At 39.4% G+C, this 19,424-nt stretch overlaps 1 protein-coding gene across 1 annotated transcript in view; it reads right to left on the reverse strand.

The window, feature by feature from the left end:
- The window catches only part of LOC111644864 (vasoactive intestinal polypeptide receptor 2), a 49,931-nt gene that overhangs the window by 13,592 nt on the left and 16,915 nt on the right, over nucleotides 1-19,424 (reverse strand). The window contains exons 4-7 of the mRNA XM_023393822.2: nucleotides 17,102-17,215; nucleotides 14,103-14,194; nucleotides 2,506-2,603; nucleotides 891-1,023 (exon numbers count right to left, since the gene is read on the reverse strand). Coding sequence (XP_023249590.1) covers nucleotides 891-1,023; nucleotides 2,506-2,603; nucleotides 14,103-14,194; nucleotides 17,102-17,215 — 437 coding nt within the window. The remainder of the gene's footprint in view (nucleotides 1-890; nucleotides 1,024-2,505; nucleotides 2,604-14,102; nucleotides 14,195-17,101; nucleotides 17,216-19,424) is intronic.

Below are 19,424 nucleotides of genomic sequence, written 5' to 3' on the forward strand. Positions count from 1 at the left end.
GGTGAGTAAATGAATAAAGTTTGATGCTGAACTCTGAACTTGCAACTTTTCTTTTAGACTGACTTAGCTGTTAATGCTAATGTTAGCTTTGTAACAATGGAAAAACTTACAATTAGCTCCTCTAATCTGTATATTCCAGACACACTAGTGTAGCTAAATATCCTTGCTCTGCACCTCCAACTCATCAGATGTAACATATTCATTGGCATAGCAATGATTGTTTTGAATACACCGAACATATGGATGTAATGTGGAGAAATGGATTATCCTGCAGACATTTTGACCCTTTTGTTTGGGACTCTCATCTCCACTGGAATCCATGATAACTGCTGAGTCAAACTCAACTAAAGCTGCTGTTCTCTGTCAACATAAAAACCAACATTACAAGCCTGCAAATAATTATTTCATAGATTTTTGGCAGCGTATTCTATTAAGCACTGATGATTCTGAGAGGTTTGCTTGTTTTGTTAAAGGAAAAAGTGTTTTTGCAGCCTGTAAAGTAATGTACCGGAGATGTATTGGCACTGTTATTGTTATTGAGGTTGTGCAGTGCCAATCATAATACAGTATGTGGCTGCAGAGGAGCTTCCCTTTCTCCCTAAATTAGACAACATATAGTGAGTCCAGGTGGACAAAATTCATTGTCAGTAAATGAACTGTCACAGAAGATGGTTTGTCAATTTTTATCACGTTGATAGCGCTGATTGATTTTTACAAAACTTTCACGTAAATAGAAAAAAGTGACGACTCACTTCTATGAAAACAAATTTACATTTTCAATTTCAGCTTCACACTCGAGCTGTCTCCGCTCGGTGACAGTTGTGCTGTTAACGCTCGAGTGTGTCACTCGCTCGCTCGGGGATCAGTGAGGACAGGGGTGGTGACCTCACCAGTGACGGCTGGTTGGAGCACTGCGAGGTCCGGTTGAAGAGGATGTCGTCCTTCACCAGCACGGCCACGGCTCTCAGGATGAAGGAGAAGAAGAGGTTGAGGTGGATGTAGTTCCTGGTACAGTGGAGCTTCCTGCACAGATGTTGCAGATACATGACATACGGGTGATGGAAGATTAGTTTAAAACATGAGTAGTGTAAAGCATGCCAATATTAGCTGTCAGGTGGTGGTTGGTCGCAGGAACAATGCGTTTCGCCTGTGGCTTCTTCACATACATAGATCACATGACTAATTATCATCGTCTACTTTGTGTTTTAACAGTTTTTTTTTTTTTTTTAACATTTTTCCAAAAGATAAACATATTACAAAGGTAAACATTTTCCAAAATAAAACACACAATAATATTATACATTATCAAAAATCACAGTATCATTAATATTACCAGGGCTTCAAAAGAAAAATGTCAAATGACAAAATGAAGAAGATGATAATTGGTGATGTGACCAATGGATTGGTATTCATCACACCTTGTAATTATACTGAGTGAACCTGAAGAAGCCACAGGCGAAACGTGTTGTTCGCTCTCAATTAAAGTCACAGGGAAATCATCTCAGTGTGTGGTGCTTTAGTTTGATTTTCATGAATATACAGAATTTTAAAACACAATGGTCTTGGCTACCTTCTATTGCAGGTTCTCATTTAGTTGAGCATTTTGTCAGATGACCCTGCATTTTTTATGCCAAAGCACTTTTTTTGAGAAAGCTTGTGACGCCAGCGATTTCTACAGCTTTTAGCTGCATCTTCCTGAGCTGAAAAACCTTTAAGCACTTTAAGCTACATTAAATGCATGAGTTGTGGTTTATAATAAATGTGTTCAGCCTCTGGTGAAGCTAAAAACTTTCTTTACAGTCACTTTTCAAATCTACAGGGAGACTCTGCACAACACACTCCACCAATGGGTGGAGTGTAAAGATATAATGAGCTTTCACTCAGAGATAAGAGCTGTAAAATCTAGGAAAAATTAATATAGTATGTACAAGTTTTATGATAGTAAATCCTCTTATATTAAAATGCAGGCTCCTCTACCACTTGTATCAAACACATGTACACTGAGAAAAAACTCTTTTTTACTCCAGCTCAAATGTGCTGAATTAAATGAGCCCTTAGCAAAGTTTTTCACGTCTCTTGAATAAAATATCTTCTTACAGATATGTGGTTTTTCCGCATATTTACCACATTAAGTTCAAAGGTTCCACTCCTGTGGTCAAACCTCCTGTGGCTTTTTAAAGCTAATCCCAGCAGCAAACAAATCAACATAATTTAAATTAACAAAATGAAGGAAACTAAATAAAAAAAAAGATGTGTCTAATTGCAGTGCTTGTTCATTTAAAATCTAATTAAACCAACAGCATTTCCTTGGACTCTGACATGTCAGTCAGCACATGGAGATTAAAAAACACCAGAAAGGAACTGAGCATGAAATTTACGCCAGCCAGTTTTCCTCTGTTACTGATATTTTTATATTTATTTATTTTTTTATTCCAGTTATGTGAAGACCCAGCTTCTCCATTGAAGATTTATCTGGTGTAATACAATTGCAATATTTGGTCTTACCGGAACAGACAGAGGATGGCGCTCCCTGTGGTGAGGGCGATCAAAGACAGACTGTGACCCAGAGTGTATAACGTCTGCACAACCACGTAGAAGACCAGCTGCAGACACAGAGAGAAGAGCAGGTGGGTTATTTTTCTTTTCTAATCATCTTTATTACGGCATCATCAGTCTCTCAGGCAGTTAGTTAGTGTGTCAGTCCAGTGCTTTGGAAGATATATCTCTGAATCTTGTCAAGTTACTGCAACAGCACAGTTATTGTGCCTCTGTTAGCAACAAGCTACCAGCTGTGTTTTGGTACTGGGGTGATACTGAGTCTTTTTCTTCATTTTGATATTGTTAAGTTGTTGCCTCCACACATTTTTTTGCCACATTAGTGGCGCGACTCTAACGATGATGCCGGTCCGTCTGTGTCCCAGTTTGTCTTGGATTGTCCCGGTTTCAAGCTCAGTGTGCCAATTTCTGACAAATATCTGCAAGCACTAAAATGTCCCGGTTTTCAGCAAAATTAAAAGGATAATTCTAATATTTACTTGTTTTCAGCACTTACATAGACTTTTAGAATGTTTTGTCCCACTCATTACCTAACCCAGTATAAAAACATAAACAATGCACAATGCGTTTCAGTGTGAAGCTGTCATGATTGTTGCTACCCTGAGTCATGCTGCCATGACGATGACAGCTGTTTCTGGTTAGATGGTTAGCCGTCATGCTGAAGATGAGGAGCTCCAGAAAGGTTACTCCTTCCTTCAGGTAAACAGAAACGAGAATGAAATGAAATTTGAATTGAATTTAAATTTCTTACAAACATTCATGTTCCAATTAGAATGAATTGTGATCACTTTGGTGGACAAAGTCAATTGACATTCCCTTCAAACTCATTAGGCGAATTACCAACTACTGGCATGCTAATATGCTAAGCTAATATGGCGGACATGTTAATATTATACCTTCTTAGCATCAGCATGATAGCATTGCCACTGTGAGCATGTTAGCATTGTGACATTAGCATTTAGTTAAAAAAACTAGAAAATTTAATTGCAATTAGCGGCTTGAATTTTGGACAGAGATTTGTATGAATACACACATTTGTAGGAAAACCTGTATGTTAAATGTTAACATATATACTGTAGGTAGTTTTACATTATGATCTGTTAATCTACACAATATAATAATTTGAGAGCATGGATTACTAATACATTTGCACAAGTAAAAAAAAAAAAATCACCTATCACCTGCAGTACTCCATACACACTACAGGTCAGAATGCTAAGGAATCTGGTGTGGACGTTCGTGGCCACTAGATGATGAACTAATATATTTTTTGAACCATAACAGAACACCTTAAGTTAAACAAAGGTAAACTGCTATTAAACAGTAGAACAAGAACAAAGATGGCTCTCCCCTAAACACTCATTGTTGATGTTTGTATGTGTTTCTGCTCTGATGATGCTTTTCTCTACATTTACATCTACATTATACAACTAATATTCACAGTTCTGTTGGTGACAAAAAGGGAGATTAACCGATAAGAGAGCAAGTGTTATAGTGAAATAAAAGATCTTATTGGAGTTTTATATTCAATTGATCAGTATTGGGTTTTGATTAAAATGATTGCCATTACAGGTGCAGGAGGAGGAGGTAGAGACATGAGGGAGAGAGGGTGAGAGAGCAAGGGAATATAAGAGAAAGAAAGAGAGAGAGAGGCGGGACAGCACAATGGGCAATTCAGCAGCGTCGTTCATGACCCGAAACGAGTGAACAGGAGGAAGCTGCTGTTACACAACAGCAAAGAACCAAAAAAGCATGAACACAGGACAGCAGATGTTTGATTTCATAATTGAGATATCTTCCATGTGAGGACAGAGACACAGAAATCTAACTATTTACTCACCCAGTGACATCTCTTATTACACAAATATGGACTTTGTTGATGATAAATAATCTAATTTCCCTCGGTGAAACATCTTTGGCTTTGTTGTAAAATACAGCATCGATCAAAAGTGTTTTTTTCTTACAAAACACAAATTATGGATCTTTTTTTTTTTTTTCTACCATTATGCTTGACTTCAGGAATAATCATTTGAAAAGTTTCTGTGAAATCTGGTGGATACTGTCACACACACAGCCTGAGTAAAGCCAACATACAGACACCGCCGTCCCGAGAGCCACGCTGCCAGCACGGCCAAACACTGAACAGTGATGTCTCATTACTACATGAAATAATAAAGGAGCTCCAAACTGTGAGAACACAGAGACCTAAAGCTGCTCTGGTCTGCACTCTGTGTGACCCTCTGTCCTGTTCCCACTCTGCGTTGTGAAAGGTCCTGTAATGTGTCAACAGTAATTAACCAAGTCAACGTCCTTTTACTCACAGAAATAAAAGCAAGGAAGGGAGACTGAAAGGGGGGAAGCAAAAGTTTTCGCAGAATTTCTTCTTTAATACAATGTTATTTTTTCACTTTATGAGAAATACAACAAAACTTCATGTTAAACTTCAAATAAACAGCAGGTGAATAAATACAAAATTTATTGGAAAGTGAAAAGGAAGAAAGAGAAAAAGAAGAGATAATAACCACCTTATGTCACCTTTGACCTGACCTTATTCCAGGTGAGTGTGTCCAATACCTGTATTCTGTCCTGAAGGATATATGAATACACACACACACACACACACACACACACGCACACACACACACACACATCTGGATCTGCACAGCAGTGTCATCAGTGCAGTTTGTTTACGGCTGCTGTGACAATAAAATGACGCTCTCTGCTGGTCCATCAGTGGCTTCCTGATGTTCTGAAATGACTGATCATTACCTTCACACTCAGAGCTGATCCTCCCATGTGGTAACACACTAAAGATCTCTTTGTTCCACAAAGCAACAGTGGGAGGAGACTCCTTGATCCTTTCGAGCAAAATACATTTTCTTGCCAAAAGCAATAATTTATCCAGCAAATTCAATTTCAGAGCGGGAAAGCGACACATCTTTAGAGGATAGACTAAAGAAAAAACTGAATCTTTTTTCATTTTAACTCTGAAGCTCCTCTGCAAAAACTGACATACACATTTACATTGAGAATTGACTTAACTGATTTAAAAATATATTCAGTTTTGGTTCATGTGTGAAATGAAGCAGAATTCAGATTAAGAGGACAGAAGAAAAAAAGCAGAAACAGCTATTTTTTTTCTGTCTTTTCGTAACTTTCCTTTTAATCTTAATCAAGACATAAAATATGTGTCTCTTGTGTTTCAGCGCAGATGTGATGCAACAAGGCCTTTTTTTTTTGCTCTGAATGAAGGTTTGCATCAGATCTGAGCAGGCTCATTATACGACGAGTGTCGGAGGATCAAGAGAGTGAGTGTTTTGTTGTTGAGAAAACTTTTGTTTCTGGCACCAAGAGCTGAATAACTGATAAATTCCTGTTAGGGACAGAAACAAAGAGATTGAAATCTGCCAATAAATGCTCTCTCTCTCTCTCTCTCGCTCTCTCTGCGAGTGTGTCCTGTTATCTTGCTTCCTCGGAAAAAGATGTTATGTGTTTGATTTCCTCTCGAGTCTTTTTAGTGAGAAAATTAGTGTGCTTGTTTGACAAGAAGCTAAAACCCACCAGACATCAAGTTTACATCCACTTTAAAAGGGCATACCCGTTGCTGTGTGTGTGTGTGTGTGTGTGTGTGTGTGTGATGTGCTCCATCCCATTTGTCTTCTATTCATCACTGTCCCACCTCCTCAGCTCACACACACACACACACACATCCTGCCTCTTCAGTTTGTTTGAGCACATTTCTTTCAAAAATAAAAATATGGCTTTAGCCCTTTTCAGACAGTTATTTTGTAAATGTTAACGTTACCTGTTGCTCTTATGTCTCAATAAGCAGCTGCCGACAAATTTACTTGGTTGGACCTTAAGTGTCTGAACTGAATGTAGTCAAATGAATGCTTCGCCATCAATCCTAGTAATAAATAGAATTATGATCTCCTTTCCTCAAAGAGAAACCTCTCACACACCAGCTGCACCTACATTTTGGTTCTTTCCAACAAGTCTGAATAAAGTTGTGCATTTAGGTCAAACAAACAAAAACAAACAAACAAACAAACAAACAAACAAAATGTTGTCACTTTTACAGACAACAACATGAAACTTCTGGCCCAACATATGCCACGGTCCTTGGCCCAAGTCTTGGCCATATATACTTAGATACTGGCTGTTATCCTCTGGTATTGTCTGACAGCCAAAAGGTTTTCTGAATGTGCGGCAGAATAGGTCCAGATGTGGAAATAGCATCTGACAATCATGCTGTGTATGTGTCATGTCCAAGAAGAAACGTTAAGTTATGTTTAGTTTTGTATGTCTCGTGACTTCTTGTTTTATTTTGAAACCTAACTCTCCTCTCGTTTCAGGTAACTTCCTCCTTTCCCTTGTGTGTTTCCCACTGGTCTGATTGTCTGCCCCGCCCTGATTGTTTCCACCTGTTTCCCATCACCTTGTGTGTGTATATAGTCTGCATTTCCCTTTGTCCTGTGCCAGTTCGGCTTGTTGTCAGAGAACCACACCAGCCACATTATCCCAAGTCAGGTTTTTAAATTCTGTGTTATGTTTTTGCCATAGTCTTGCTTTAAATTATTTCGATGCTTAGTCTTTGCTTGTGTCCTGAATCTTTGTTGGTTTTCCTTGAAAGAGTGTTTTTTGTGAGTGAATTTTATTTGGGTGCTTTGAATATATATTCCTCTGTAAGAGTGATTTTTCTTTGCTACTTTGTTGTGGAACCAGGTGTACACCGGGCCAGAAGATAACAAGCATGTGGCCTGAGTATGGGCAGGCTTCATTTTGCTATCTGCATATTTCAGGTCTGAAAAAAACCATCAAATCAGATAATCTGCAGTTATTCACAACAGCTGATGCTTTTGCAGCAACTATGAGAGTTTAGAGTTCAGAAAACATCTTTCATCTTATTACTTTCAATGGAAAAACAATGATGTGCTTGATGTAATTTACACACATTAAACACGAGGATCTGTGTTTTGTAACAGTGGTTTGGTTTCTCAAAAAAAATCTTTTCTTCCTCTCCACTGTCACCAGGTGCAAAAAGGAAACAAGGCCAGAGAAGCATAGGAGTGAATTTTTATTCATTCAGTTAATAATTTTCCTTTCACAAGCTCACTATGCCATGAATGTGATGAGGGCCATGTCCACACACCTACATCTTTGTCAATGTTGTGTATAAGATTATCTTTTTGATAAATATCAATTTAATCACAACATCTTCTGAAATATTTTGGGTAACAACAAATTTCTGCATCAGAGAAAGTTGAGGGCATCCCAAAGCTTAATGAGGAGACCCTCCACAGCCGCGACTGTGACTCCACACAAAGTTACACTCTGTCAGTGAATGAGAACAGTCTGCTCTGAGTGGGAGTGTGTAGGGACCGGATTGGAATTGGGCCTTAAATACAGAAAGGAGGCAATAGAACACAGGTGAAACACATTAGGGCAGGGCAGACAATCAAAGTGGAGGGAAACAGGACAAAGACAGGAAATGAATGAGTTTGGGCCTATATAAACTACTTAAAAATTCAGTCCCACCTTCTAAATGTTATTACCACCAGTTCAAAAATACCTTGTCGCTCCTTCAATCGGCATTTTGCCTCTTTTTAACCGTCAGTGAGCAGCGGAAAACGAAAAGGAACATTGACATTCCTTAACAGGACGAAGCTCCTTTGATTCCAGGTCTAACTCATTCACTCTGCAAAAGAAAAGCACGGCACGTGTCCAGTAGATGCTGCAGTGCTGACCGACCACCAGTCTGTTTGTCAGCCAGATGAACTGTGGCTCTGCCAAAGAAGGTTTGTCATTTCTCTAAATTGTAAAAGCTCAAGTCGATTCATGTTATTTATGATTCTTGGGCCTTTGAATCCTTTCACGCAGCTACTGGAGTATTCCAGTAACACACGAGGAGTCTGCTAGAAATAAATGCATCCTTTTCTTCCTTTGTTCTGCAAAATACAACATGACGCTTTGTTCTGACGGACATGCAATAGATTCTGGGACATTTTGGGTGAATTGCACTCAGAGGGAGACCTGCTCAGACCGGAGAACAGGACACAGACAAACCAAATGAAGATGAGGAAGGTAGACAGAGAAGGAAAAGTAAAGAGGCAGAAATGGAAGAGTGAGAAATGGGAAGATAGAGCGACAGAAATGGAGAAGAGCGGCGGGAGGACAGTCAGTTTAACAAGCACAATGAGAGATTCAGAACAAGACCAGTGGTGACCCAGAACGAACCACAGAAGTGAAAGAGGAGGGGAGCAGCAATTATCACTGTCTAGGCCAAACAAGGCCAAACATCTTCCTCGCCACAAACCTTGCTTCATTTCCCTCCCTGAACTATTTGGGTGGGGGAGAAATCACAGAAAGTTTGGACAGGGTCAAGGTAAAGGGTTGCCATCTTCCATGCAGAAAAAGATAGGCAGCCCCCCGAGCGGGGGCCTGATCACCACTGGCCCAAGAGTGGGGTGGGGTGCTAGTTGTGGTAAATCATAACTTAAAACATTGTTTTAATAAAGTATTAAGATTTATACTTAAAGTTTGAAATCCTTTATAAACAATGTTTTAGAAATAAGCTATATAGATAGCTAGAAACTCCAAAATAAATTGAATGAACTCCATCTCTTTATTATTTACTCAGCAGGCTGCTCTAGTGGTCATCTTGTCATAGCCGAGTTCAACAGGCCAACATCAGAGTGTGACACAGAGACCATGAAAAATAATAAGCTTTTGGAGGAACATGAACAGCAGATTATCCTCACATCATTTCACAGTGCAAACGTTAGGAAATAATCTGCAAACAAAAAACCTTAGTGCAAAGGCAGATACAGTATTGTTTGCACAATGAAATGCACATAACACAACTTTGGCAAATGCTTACTACTAGCTATTTAACTTACAACTTATTAACTTGAACTTTAAATGAACTTATTAACTTAACATGAACTTAGTATTAAACATAGGCTTCACACTCGCGTCTGCATTTATGCATATGTTTTCGTTTCAGTGGTGCAGCTGCAGACATGTCTGTCTGTCTGTGAGAAGACTCGCTGCTCGGCCCGCCCCGCTCTCTCTCACCCTATCACTGACGATCTATCACTCCTCGGCCCTAAAACTAACCAACCAAACCAACGAACGCTATGGGTAGCCGGCTACTTGCCGTAAGAGGACGAATGCGGGTGGGATGATGCTGCGTTCAAGGCGACCGGAAATACGAGACAAACCGCGTCCAACTTCACTGAAGTGTCCATTCTCAAGGTCATGGCTGCACAGTGGAGCTCAGACACCCAAGGAGAAGGGGGATTTTAAATATAATTTGAAAAATGATTTTTTGGGTTTGTAGAGAAACATTTTGTCAGAGGGGTGGGGCTGCGGTGGGAGAAGACTAAAAGACTCGTCTGCAGCTGCTGCTCAGTTTGGGAAGCAGAGTGTGTTGAAACAAACAAAAAAAAACCCTGTGATTTGTCAGATACTTCAGTGAAACAGGGACATGCACATTCAGTTGCATTTAAGTCCACTATTATGTACATTTCTTTTGTCATGTAGTTTCTGTCCAGTGGTGAGTTTGGGCCTGTAAACGACTTCAATTTTCAGTCCCACCTTCTAAAAGTTTTTACCACCAGTTCAAAAACACCTTGTCGCACCTTCCAGATGAAAGTCGGAATTTTGCCTCTTTTTGACCGTCAGTGAGCAGCGGAAAACGAAAAGGGACATTGACATTCCTTAACAGGACAAAGCTCCTTTGATTCCAGGTCTAACTCATTCACTCTGAAAAAGAAAAGCACGACACGTGTCCACTAGACGCTGCAGTGCTGACCGACCACCAGTCTGTTTGTCAGCCAGATGAACTGTGGCAGGTTTGTCATTTCTCTGAATTGTAAAAGCTCAAGTTGATTCATGTTATTTATGATTCTTGGGTCTTTGAATCCTTTCACGCAGCTACTGGAGTATTCCAGTAACACACGAGGAGTCTGCTAGAAATAAATGCATCCTTTTCTTCCTTTGTTCTGCAAAATACAACATGATGGGCCGCTTTGTTCTGACGGACATGCAATAGATTCTGGGACATTTTGGGTGAATTGCACTCAGAGGGAGACCTGCTCAGACTGGAGAACAGGACACAGACAAACCACATGAAGATGAGCAATAAGGGCCCATCGATTCAGATACCTTTTTCTAGTAACCAAGGAGACCGATAACTGACATGCCAACACAAAACTACTGCTGTGGTGTCCACGTGTTTCAATTATTCTGTCTCTTTTCTATCAATGAAGGTAGGCTAAATTACAGAAACTGCTTTCTGTATAATGCAGTGCAGCTCAACAGCTCCACACACCACATCCTCAAAAATGATCACAGTTGAATCAATAACACTCTACAGCAGTTTTAATATAAACTGAACATTCTAACTTTCTTGGAGAAGTTATTGCAGAGCTGTTTTGTTAAACTGCATCAGTTTTAACTAGATGTTCCTAATAAACTGATAACTGAGTGTATATTAGTGTTTATCTGCTATACACAGGCTGCAAAGTGACTGGAATTTATTGTTTGTTTTTGGTGCGGTTCTCACCTGGAACTGCTTATATGCATTGAAATACCAATACATACTGCATATAAACCTGGTAGCCTAAAGATGTTCTTCATCATATATTATTTTTATCATAGTCACCATATAAGATGTTTTACCCCTCCCCTTTGCCCTGTTAAAAATGTAAGTAACGTTTACTTTAATTTGTTTTAACTTGACTTTATATTTTTACATAAGTTATTTTACTTCTACTTGATCAAAATTACCTGAAAGTGAGTTGTTGTCGAGTTTCTGTTACTGGTAGAGTTTGCTGCTCTCTCTACAGCAGCAAACTACACTATTCTGCTAATTACTTACTACAGGGAGAGGTGGTTGCGTCCGGCCAAGGTAGCAAATTTCTGATTAAATTCATTTTATCAGAAATTGGTTAAAAAAAGCAAAACATTCCAATAATCATAAAAATGATGAATATCGGATCCGATAATCAGCCGACCTCTAATAAGGAAGACAGAAAGAGAAGGACAAGTAAAGAGGCAGAAATGGAAGAGTGAGAAATGGAAAGACAGAGCATCAGAAATGGAGAAGAGCGACAGGAGGACAGTCAGTTTAACAAGCACAATGAGAGATTCAGAAAAAGTCCAGTGGTGACCCAGAACGAACCACAGCAGTGAAAGAGGAGGGGAGCAGCAATTATCACTGTCTAGGCCAAACAAGGCCAAACATCTTCCTCGCCAAAAACTCTCCTCCCGCTTCTTCCCTGAACTATTTGGGTGGGGGAGAAATCACAGTATTCAGAGCCTAAAAATAATCATGAAATGTTCATCATTCTTTTATTGCTGCAAGTGGATATTGTAAGAAAGCAAATTAAATATGCTGTTTGTGCAATATTAACATTTATATTTACTCATTTGAAAGATACTTTTATCCAAAGCAACTTTGGGTTCAGTGTCTTGCCCAAGGACACCTGGGGATCGAACCGCCAAAACTGCGATCAGTGGACAACTACCTGAACCACAGCCACCCCCCGAAAAAACATTGTGACTTTATATAACTAAAAATTAAAGTTTAAAAAAACATCTTTGCTGCTGCCAATGAAGCCCCTTTCAGACGTGCACCCTGATGGCAGTATTGACCTAGTAACCTTTCTGTGATATTTTAAACATTACTGAATCGAATGCTCTCAGATTAACATTAAAGCAGCGGCAGCACAAGCTGAAACATTCATAAAGTCTAATGTTCTGCCTTCTAATATCACTTTGATACATTTATCAATTCAATTTTCATCTCATATGCACAAAGAAAATAAAATCAACTATGAAACACTGTGAAAGAGACAGTGTTGGAGGAGACATCAGATCAATCTTCAAAGTAGCTCAAATCAAAATAACACACATCAAATGACAATGTGAAAGGTCGACTAGTTGAGATTTGGCATTACTGTTTCCACCGTGGGGCCTATCCCTTAGTGTCTCTGTGATATATTCGAGGCAGGGAGTGATCTCGTGAATCTAGCTAACTTGAAAAGTAATGTGAAGTGAGAGCGACGGTTGGTGGCAGTAATGCACCTCTAAACGGGTTTGCCAAGAAGAATCAAGTAACAAAAAAATGCAGGAGGAGAATGCAGTGTTTCCCATTCACAGCACATCCCAGATTACCAGCTGTTCTTTGCCTTGTAGGTTCTTGTTAAGTGTATTCAGATGATGAGTAAGAAGAAGGATCACTCAGTTCATGAAGAGGTCGGCCATTCTCTTTCAAAAACTGGTCGATTTCTTACCTCAGCGAATAAAGCCGCCGCAGCACAGAGCCGCGGTGAGCCAGCGCACATCACAGTGGTCGAGTACCTCCCTGTATTCAGCATCCACATCAGATAGGAAAGCTTTTGTTAGCACGAAAAAAAAACTGTTGTTGAGCTTGCAGGCTAGCTGCCATTTGCTTGACTTTCTGTGTTCGTTCGGCACCGGTGTACGATGTGTAGCTCTGATGTTTGGTCCCATAGTGCCGACAGACATTATACTCTTTCATCACAGCAACATCTTCATTGCAAATCAAACAGACACACTTTCCGTTGATTTCTTTGAAGAAATATTCATTTTCCCACCATGTTTGAAATCGTCTACACTCACTTGCTATTTTGCGGTTCTTTGGTGCTGCCATTTCTGGTGACTCGCGGGAAAAGTTTTTCTTTGCTTAATTTTGTTTAGTGGAGAAGCACCATTTCCATGGCTGGCTCCATCTAGTGTTGAAACTGAGAAGTGCAACAGAGTTGAGCTCAAGCTTCTTGTACGGGCCATTTTCAATTATATTTTAAGGATTTGCTGCGGGCCGCAGTTGGCCCGTGGGCCGTAGTTTGGACACCCCTGCTCTACATTGTCCTATCAAATAAAGGCTTATGCACCTTATGTACACTATTATTTAATAATACAGTAAAAAACTAAGCAACAGTTTCTCTCTATAGTTTTAATTACTTTCATGCAGCTGCCTGGATGAGCAAATGAATATCGAGAAAAGGTTTTTTCACACAGCATGTGAACGAATAAGAATTAAACAGACTTTGTAAAGGAGCTCATTAAATGTTTCATTTAAGGTTCAAACCTGAAAATGTTCTGCCTGGCTCATGCTTTACACAAGCTTTCTAGGAAGTACAAAATTAAATCGCCAAATTGGTCCAACAAGACCAAAGGCTAATGGTGTTTTTTTTTTAATGACCCAAAAACCACAACACAAACACACACACACACACACACACACACAAATTGCTTACATTTAAACATGTATCACACTACTGTTGGGCATATTGGCCTTTTAAAGATGCAGCCCTTCACCACTAACTGGTGTTAATTAACATCCAACCCTGCAGGCTTTGTCAATTACAGGTCACTGATGGGCCGTGTTGTTTTACAGCTTTTTTTTTCCGCTGCTGCACCGTCAGAATTCATTAGTGTTCAGGTGATACACTCCGCCCTGACATTTAGAGCAACAACAGACTTAAAGACCGAGAGACAGCAGGCGTTTACTGTACCTTGTCCTGGCTTGTGTCTGACTCGCACACGCTGCTGATGTTTGGGAATATGTCCGACCATCCCGCTGAAGTGCAGTTCCTGCTAATGTTACCTGTGAGAGAAGAAGAGACATGCAGCGAATTATCTCCAGACTTCAACCCTACATCAACAGAGACCCCCTCTTTCTGCAAACAGAAGAAGAATGGACGGCCAATGGTGCAAGGTTGGCGTGGCTGCAAAAAAAAAAAAAAAGGTGACAGTCAAGTTTTTGTTGTCTCTGTTTAGCCATCTCTCTCTTTCTTCCTCAACCACTTAACTCTTTCTCTCTGCTACACCTGAGGGAGGCAGGTAACGGACGTCGGACGCACCATACACAGTCAGATGTTCAGATCAGAGGAAGGAATGTGATAAAACTACTGTTTTTCTGGAGAATTAACTCATAACTAATTAATTCCTCCTGAATTACATCTTCTCATTTTCCCAAAATCAATGCAGTGCACTGGAAGTTCATCTCCCTTGGAAATTCCCAGAATGCACTGTAAAAAGCATGATGCATCTCTTGCTCACTGACTGGAAGTAACCGTACTTCTGCCTCGCTACACTCAACAAAACCGCTTCACAATGTCACAGCAGGGTAAACACAGTTGAAGCTAAAATATTTCTTTAATGGGTAACAGTGTTTTAAGTAGTGATGTTACTGTAATACTGTCATCACTGCTGATGACTGGCTGTGTTTACTGACGTGATGACTGTGGAAAAAGCCCCTTAGAAAGCAGAACTGACTGACCAGTAGCATACAATGGGTTCAGTCAGTTGGTAATTCTCTGTTGGTTCATGACTATGAGTAATATCTTAGTCATTTCATCCCTTTTTTAGTATGAAAAAAATCATCAGTTACAGTTCTTTAGTACTGACATTCAACCGGGAGAATTTGCACCGAGGAGGTTTGCAGCTGACTGTGAAGCGGTTGGGAACAGGGTTAGCACCTCCAAGTCTGAGGCCGTGGATCTCTGCCGGAAGACGATGGATTGCTCTCTTCAGGTTGGGAGGGAGTTTCTGCCCTTGGTATCTTGGGATCTTGTTCACGAGTGAGGGTAGGATAGCAGGAGATTGACATGTGGATCAGTACAGCATCAGCAGTAAAGAGGGAATTGTACCAGACCTTGGGGTGAAGAGGGAGCTGAGGCGGAAGACGAAGCTCTCAATTTACCACTCGGTCTTGGATCCAACCATCACCTATGGTCATGAGCTTTGAATAGTGACCTATACTCGCAGAGATTATATATCTCATATAGCCCGACAACACTTCAGGATCCCCCAAGAGGAGCTGGAAAACATTGCTGGGGAGAGGGATGTCTGGGCTATTTTACTTGACCTGCTGCCACCGCAACCCAATCTCTGATAAGTGGAAGTAACTGGATGGATAGATGGATGTTTATGCAGAAAACTAACTGGACTTTTATTTCCGACACCCTGAAAGCCCAAAGTTACACCACTCACATTGCTATAAAGTGGTATGAAGAGCTTCACTGAGCTGCAGGGCTGACGGTTAATTATATTAGGGTTACTGACCCTATCACATTTCATAGCATTTGTTGTTGGTGTTGAGAATACTTTGCTGAGCAAAGCTAATAAAGTCAAACCAAAGCAAAGTAAAAAAAAAAGAGCAAAGAGTCTGAGAGTTTTACTCAAAAAAAAAAAAAATACAGTAAGCTTTATCTGAGCCAAACACTGGTTATTTCTTTTTGGGACAAAAAAAAAAACTCATTAATTTCTTGTTTCTCTGCACTTTAATTTTATTGACAGAAAACAAAAAAAGACGTTCAATAATTTCAAGTTGCCCGGTGTTGCTAAATGTTCATTCTTACATAATTAGTCCTGCACTATTTCAGTAATATGCAACTTTAGGGGCTTTAGATCCGTCCCAGACAAGAGAAGCGTCAGAGTGCACTTTGGCTCTGGACAAGCCGCTGGGTGCTTACATAATGTTTAGTCATCAATGTAAATCAGAGCACAGCTCAGAGTGGAGATCCAAATTGCCATCTGGTCACTGACTGGAAGAACCTAATGGGTTCAGGAGGGAATCCACTCACTGTACACATTTACACAGACAGGAGCTAACGGAGGGTGAATAATGGGAGGTTGAAACGAGGACAGAAAGACTTATCAGTTTTAACCCTAAACTTAAACATCAACTCACTGCACAAGTGTGAAAAATCATCTGCAGACATCCAACGCCTGGGTTAGAACTAATCCTGAGCAAGAATGAGGTAATGTCAGTCCTAATCATCGCTTAAATAATAATGTACACATGTAAACATGTACGTGTAAAAATACACTTACAGAAGTTGAAATTGATGCCTAATGAAGATTTACAGCAAAACAGAGCACACAGACACAAGAAAACCTCCTAAACACAGTTACATTTTGGTAAATTTAAGATGTCCTTACAAGTGTTGATAGCTTGTTAAAACTTGCTTCATTACCATTGAATAAACAGGCTCTCTGACAGAGTCTGATAATACTTTCCCATACAGGCTCCAAGACAAGCTGTCTGTGTGTAAATGGACGGCAACATACACAAATGATACAATACTTAAAGTAAAACATTATCATTTAAATTGAGCTGATGGAGACATAAGTGAAGACAGGTTTTATCTGTGTAAAGTCTTATTAAAAGATGACCAATTAGTGTCAGTGGTGGAGGAAGTAATCAGATATTTTACCGAAGTAAAAGTAGCACATCTACAGGAATACTCCAGTATAAGTAAAAGTCTTGTATTCAAAGTTTTACCTTGTAGAAATATTATGAAAATACATGTAATGCATTTATATCATAATAAAGTAACTGTATCTGTCAAATAAATGTAAATACTCAAGTAAAGTACAAGTACATTAAATTTGTACTTCATTTTTAACCACCGGACATAAATACACAAGGAAATAAATAAATGCAGAATTGAATATACACAGAAATCACTACATAATCATTCATTGACTGCAAGAATAAATAGCTTACCGTTTCTGTCGAACAACGTCTTGAGGGCTCGAGGACAGGGGATGGTGACAGTGTCTCCGATTTCAGCTCGCTCCCAGCACGCTATGTTGTCCCATCTTCCTCTGCAACCCGGCTCTGTCAAAACCAAAAGTGGCTTCATGAGTAAATGTTTTAACTGAACGACAACAGCATTAGTCAGTCAGAGAAAACAGTTTCGACTGTTTCCAAGAGCCGGACAGTTGAGAGCGTGGGAGAGACTGAGTCATGATACACAAAGGTTGGTTTAATCTATGACTGTATTCCTTTATTGCCCTGTAATTAGGGTTGTCCTATTTGGGCTGAACTGAAACTAATGAAATAATAAAAACTAGATGTCTAAAAAATTTTTCATTCACTGAAATATAAATAAAAAAGAGGCTTAAAAATAAAAGATCACTAACTTAAATTGTGTGTTTGTGTGTTGATAAAACTAACTTTAAGTGTCCAAACATTCACTGTATTAATGATGTCAATTACAACATGTGAAGTATTTTACTGTTAATTAATTACAATGACGTGCCTGAGAGCTGCAGCACCTTCGACTTAGAGTCGTTGAGTTTGTTGGGATTTTGAGTTATTTCAAGATTGTTTTCTCAGAAACAGAACTACACACATTTTACACTTAATGCTGCATCTTTTGTGCCCATATCTATCTTTTCTGTTGTTATTGTGTTCAGTTGAATCTTTCTTTAATGACAAACACATAGATTAACACACATCTTTCATAGTTGTTTTCTGTGGATGTTGTTCATCTGTGTTTTGTTGAGTTTACAAATACTTTTTTTTCAGACATTTTTGAATCTCACCCCTGACAAATACCCCATGTAACAATAAAACTAAAACTAATAAAAACTAAACTAAAAGTATTTTCAAAAAATAAAAATTTAACTAAACGAGCAAACCTGCTTTAAAAACAAACTGAAATTGAAAACAAAAACTCTCAAGGAGATAAAATAAAAACTAGTGAATAATCCAATACTATTATAAGCATGGCCGTTAGTTCTTGGTATGGATCTATATATGCTTTAAAAGGATTTCTTAGTAGTGAGGGAGCGGGTTTCCACATATAGTAAATATCATGATTGGTTCCTTTGTAGAGGTGTGTTATTTCTTTCATCATGAAGTTTTTGTTACAGATTTTGTTCATTTTGCATTGTGGTTTCTCATATGTTTTTCTTTCTGACACTCGTTTAAATGAAGTTGTGTTTTTCCCCAAAATAATTTAACATGTCCTCGAACAACTAAAAACTGCTTGGCAACATTTCTATCCCTTTTAGACTGTGGTTCACACACAGGGTCAAATATTTGTTTATATACAGTGCACAGAAGTCGCAGCAGGCGTGGAGCAGCTGCAGAGTTTCGGGGGAAGACAATTTGTTCTCCCTCATCAGAAAAGCAGCGAGTGAACCTGTTGTGTTTTTGTGCTGTCTACTGCTGAGGAATTCACTTTCTTACTGAGGCAGCGCTCATGAATACAAATGCCTCACAGGCTGATACTCCCTTCCAGAGCATCTCTCCCTCTGCTCACTGTCATTCTGTCTTCGTAATCGCAGAAACAAAATTACAGTGTTTGTGCCGTGGCCTCCAATGACCCACAATCTCCATTTGCTAAAAGATTTTTTGACAAAAATAACCACTGATAAGATCATTTCCTCCCGTTGTAGGGGAAAATGTGTGTCTCATGTTTTGACCAGCAGTACTGGCTACAGACACACTGATAAAAGAATACAATGGCAAAGTGTAATAAAGGCTGATCAGAGACACTTTGAACATGCAGTACATTTAAAAGTCCAAAATTACATTTTAGTCATATCAGGTATGAAATTTAGCACAATTTGACTTGGCAAGTGGAGCTAACTGGTTACTGCAACAGCAATGATGGTACCAGCCATATAAGCATGAATAACTGACTGACTGACTGACTGACTGACTGACTGATGAAGTTACTCCATAGATCAGCTGAATGCCCCGTTACTACCTGATTTTTCAGACCCATTTAGAGACTTTTAGACTTAAGAGATTTTTTTTTTTAAAGCACCTAGCACAGATTTAGCAACCTTTTAGACAAACTTACTTTCCGTACAAGAGAGTCGCAAGTATTACCCTGTGATTGCGAGTCAGGCTTTCCATCTACAGACACACCTCTCTATGCTGATGTGAATCAGCTTCTAACTTTCTCTCTGAAATCAAAGTCTTTGTCTTTAACTCATTTGTTTGGTCATATAATCAGGATTTTAGCAGCAGCAGCAGCTTGGAAGTGACTGCCGGTTAACGTGAAGTCTTAATGGGCAACATTTTTTTTGGG

This window comes from Seriola lalandi, unplaced genomic scaffold (genome assembly GCF_002814215.2).
Source record: "Seriola lalandi dorsalis isolate HSWRI2012SDOR001 ecotype SW California unplaced genomic scaffold, Sedor1 jcf7180002054944, whole genome shotgun sequence".
Lineage (NCBI taxonomy): Eukaryota > Metazoa > Chordata > Actinopteri > Carangiformes > Carangidae > Seriola > Seriola lalandi.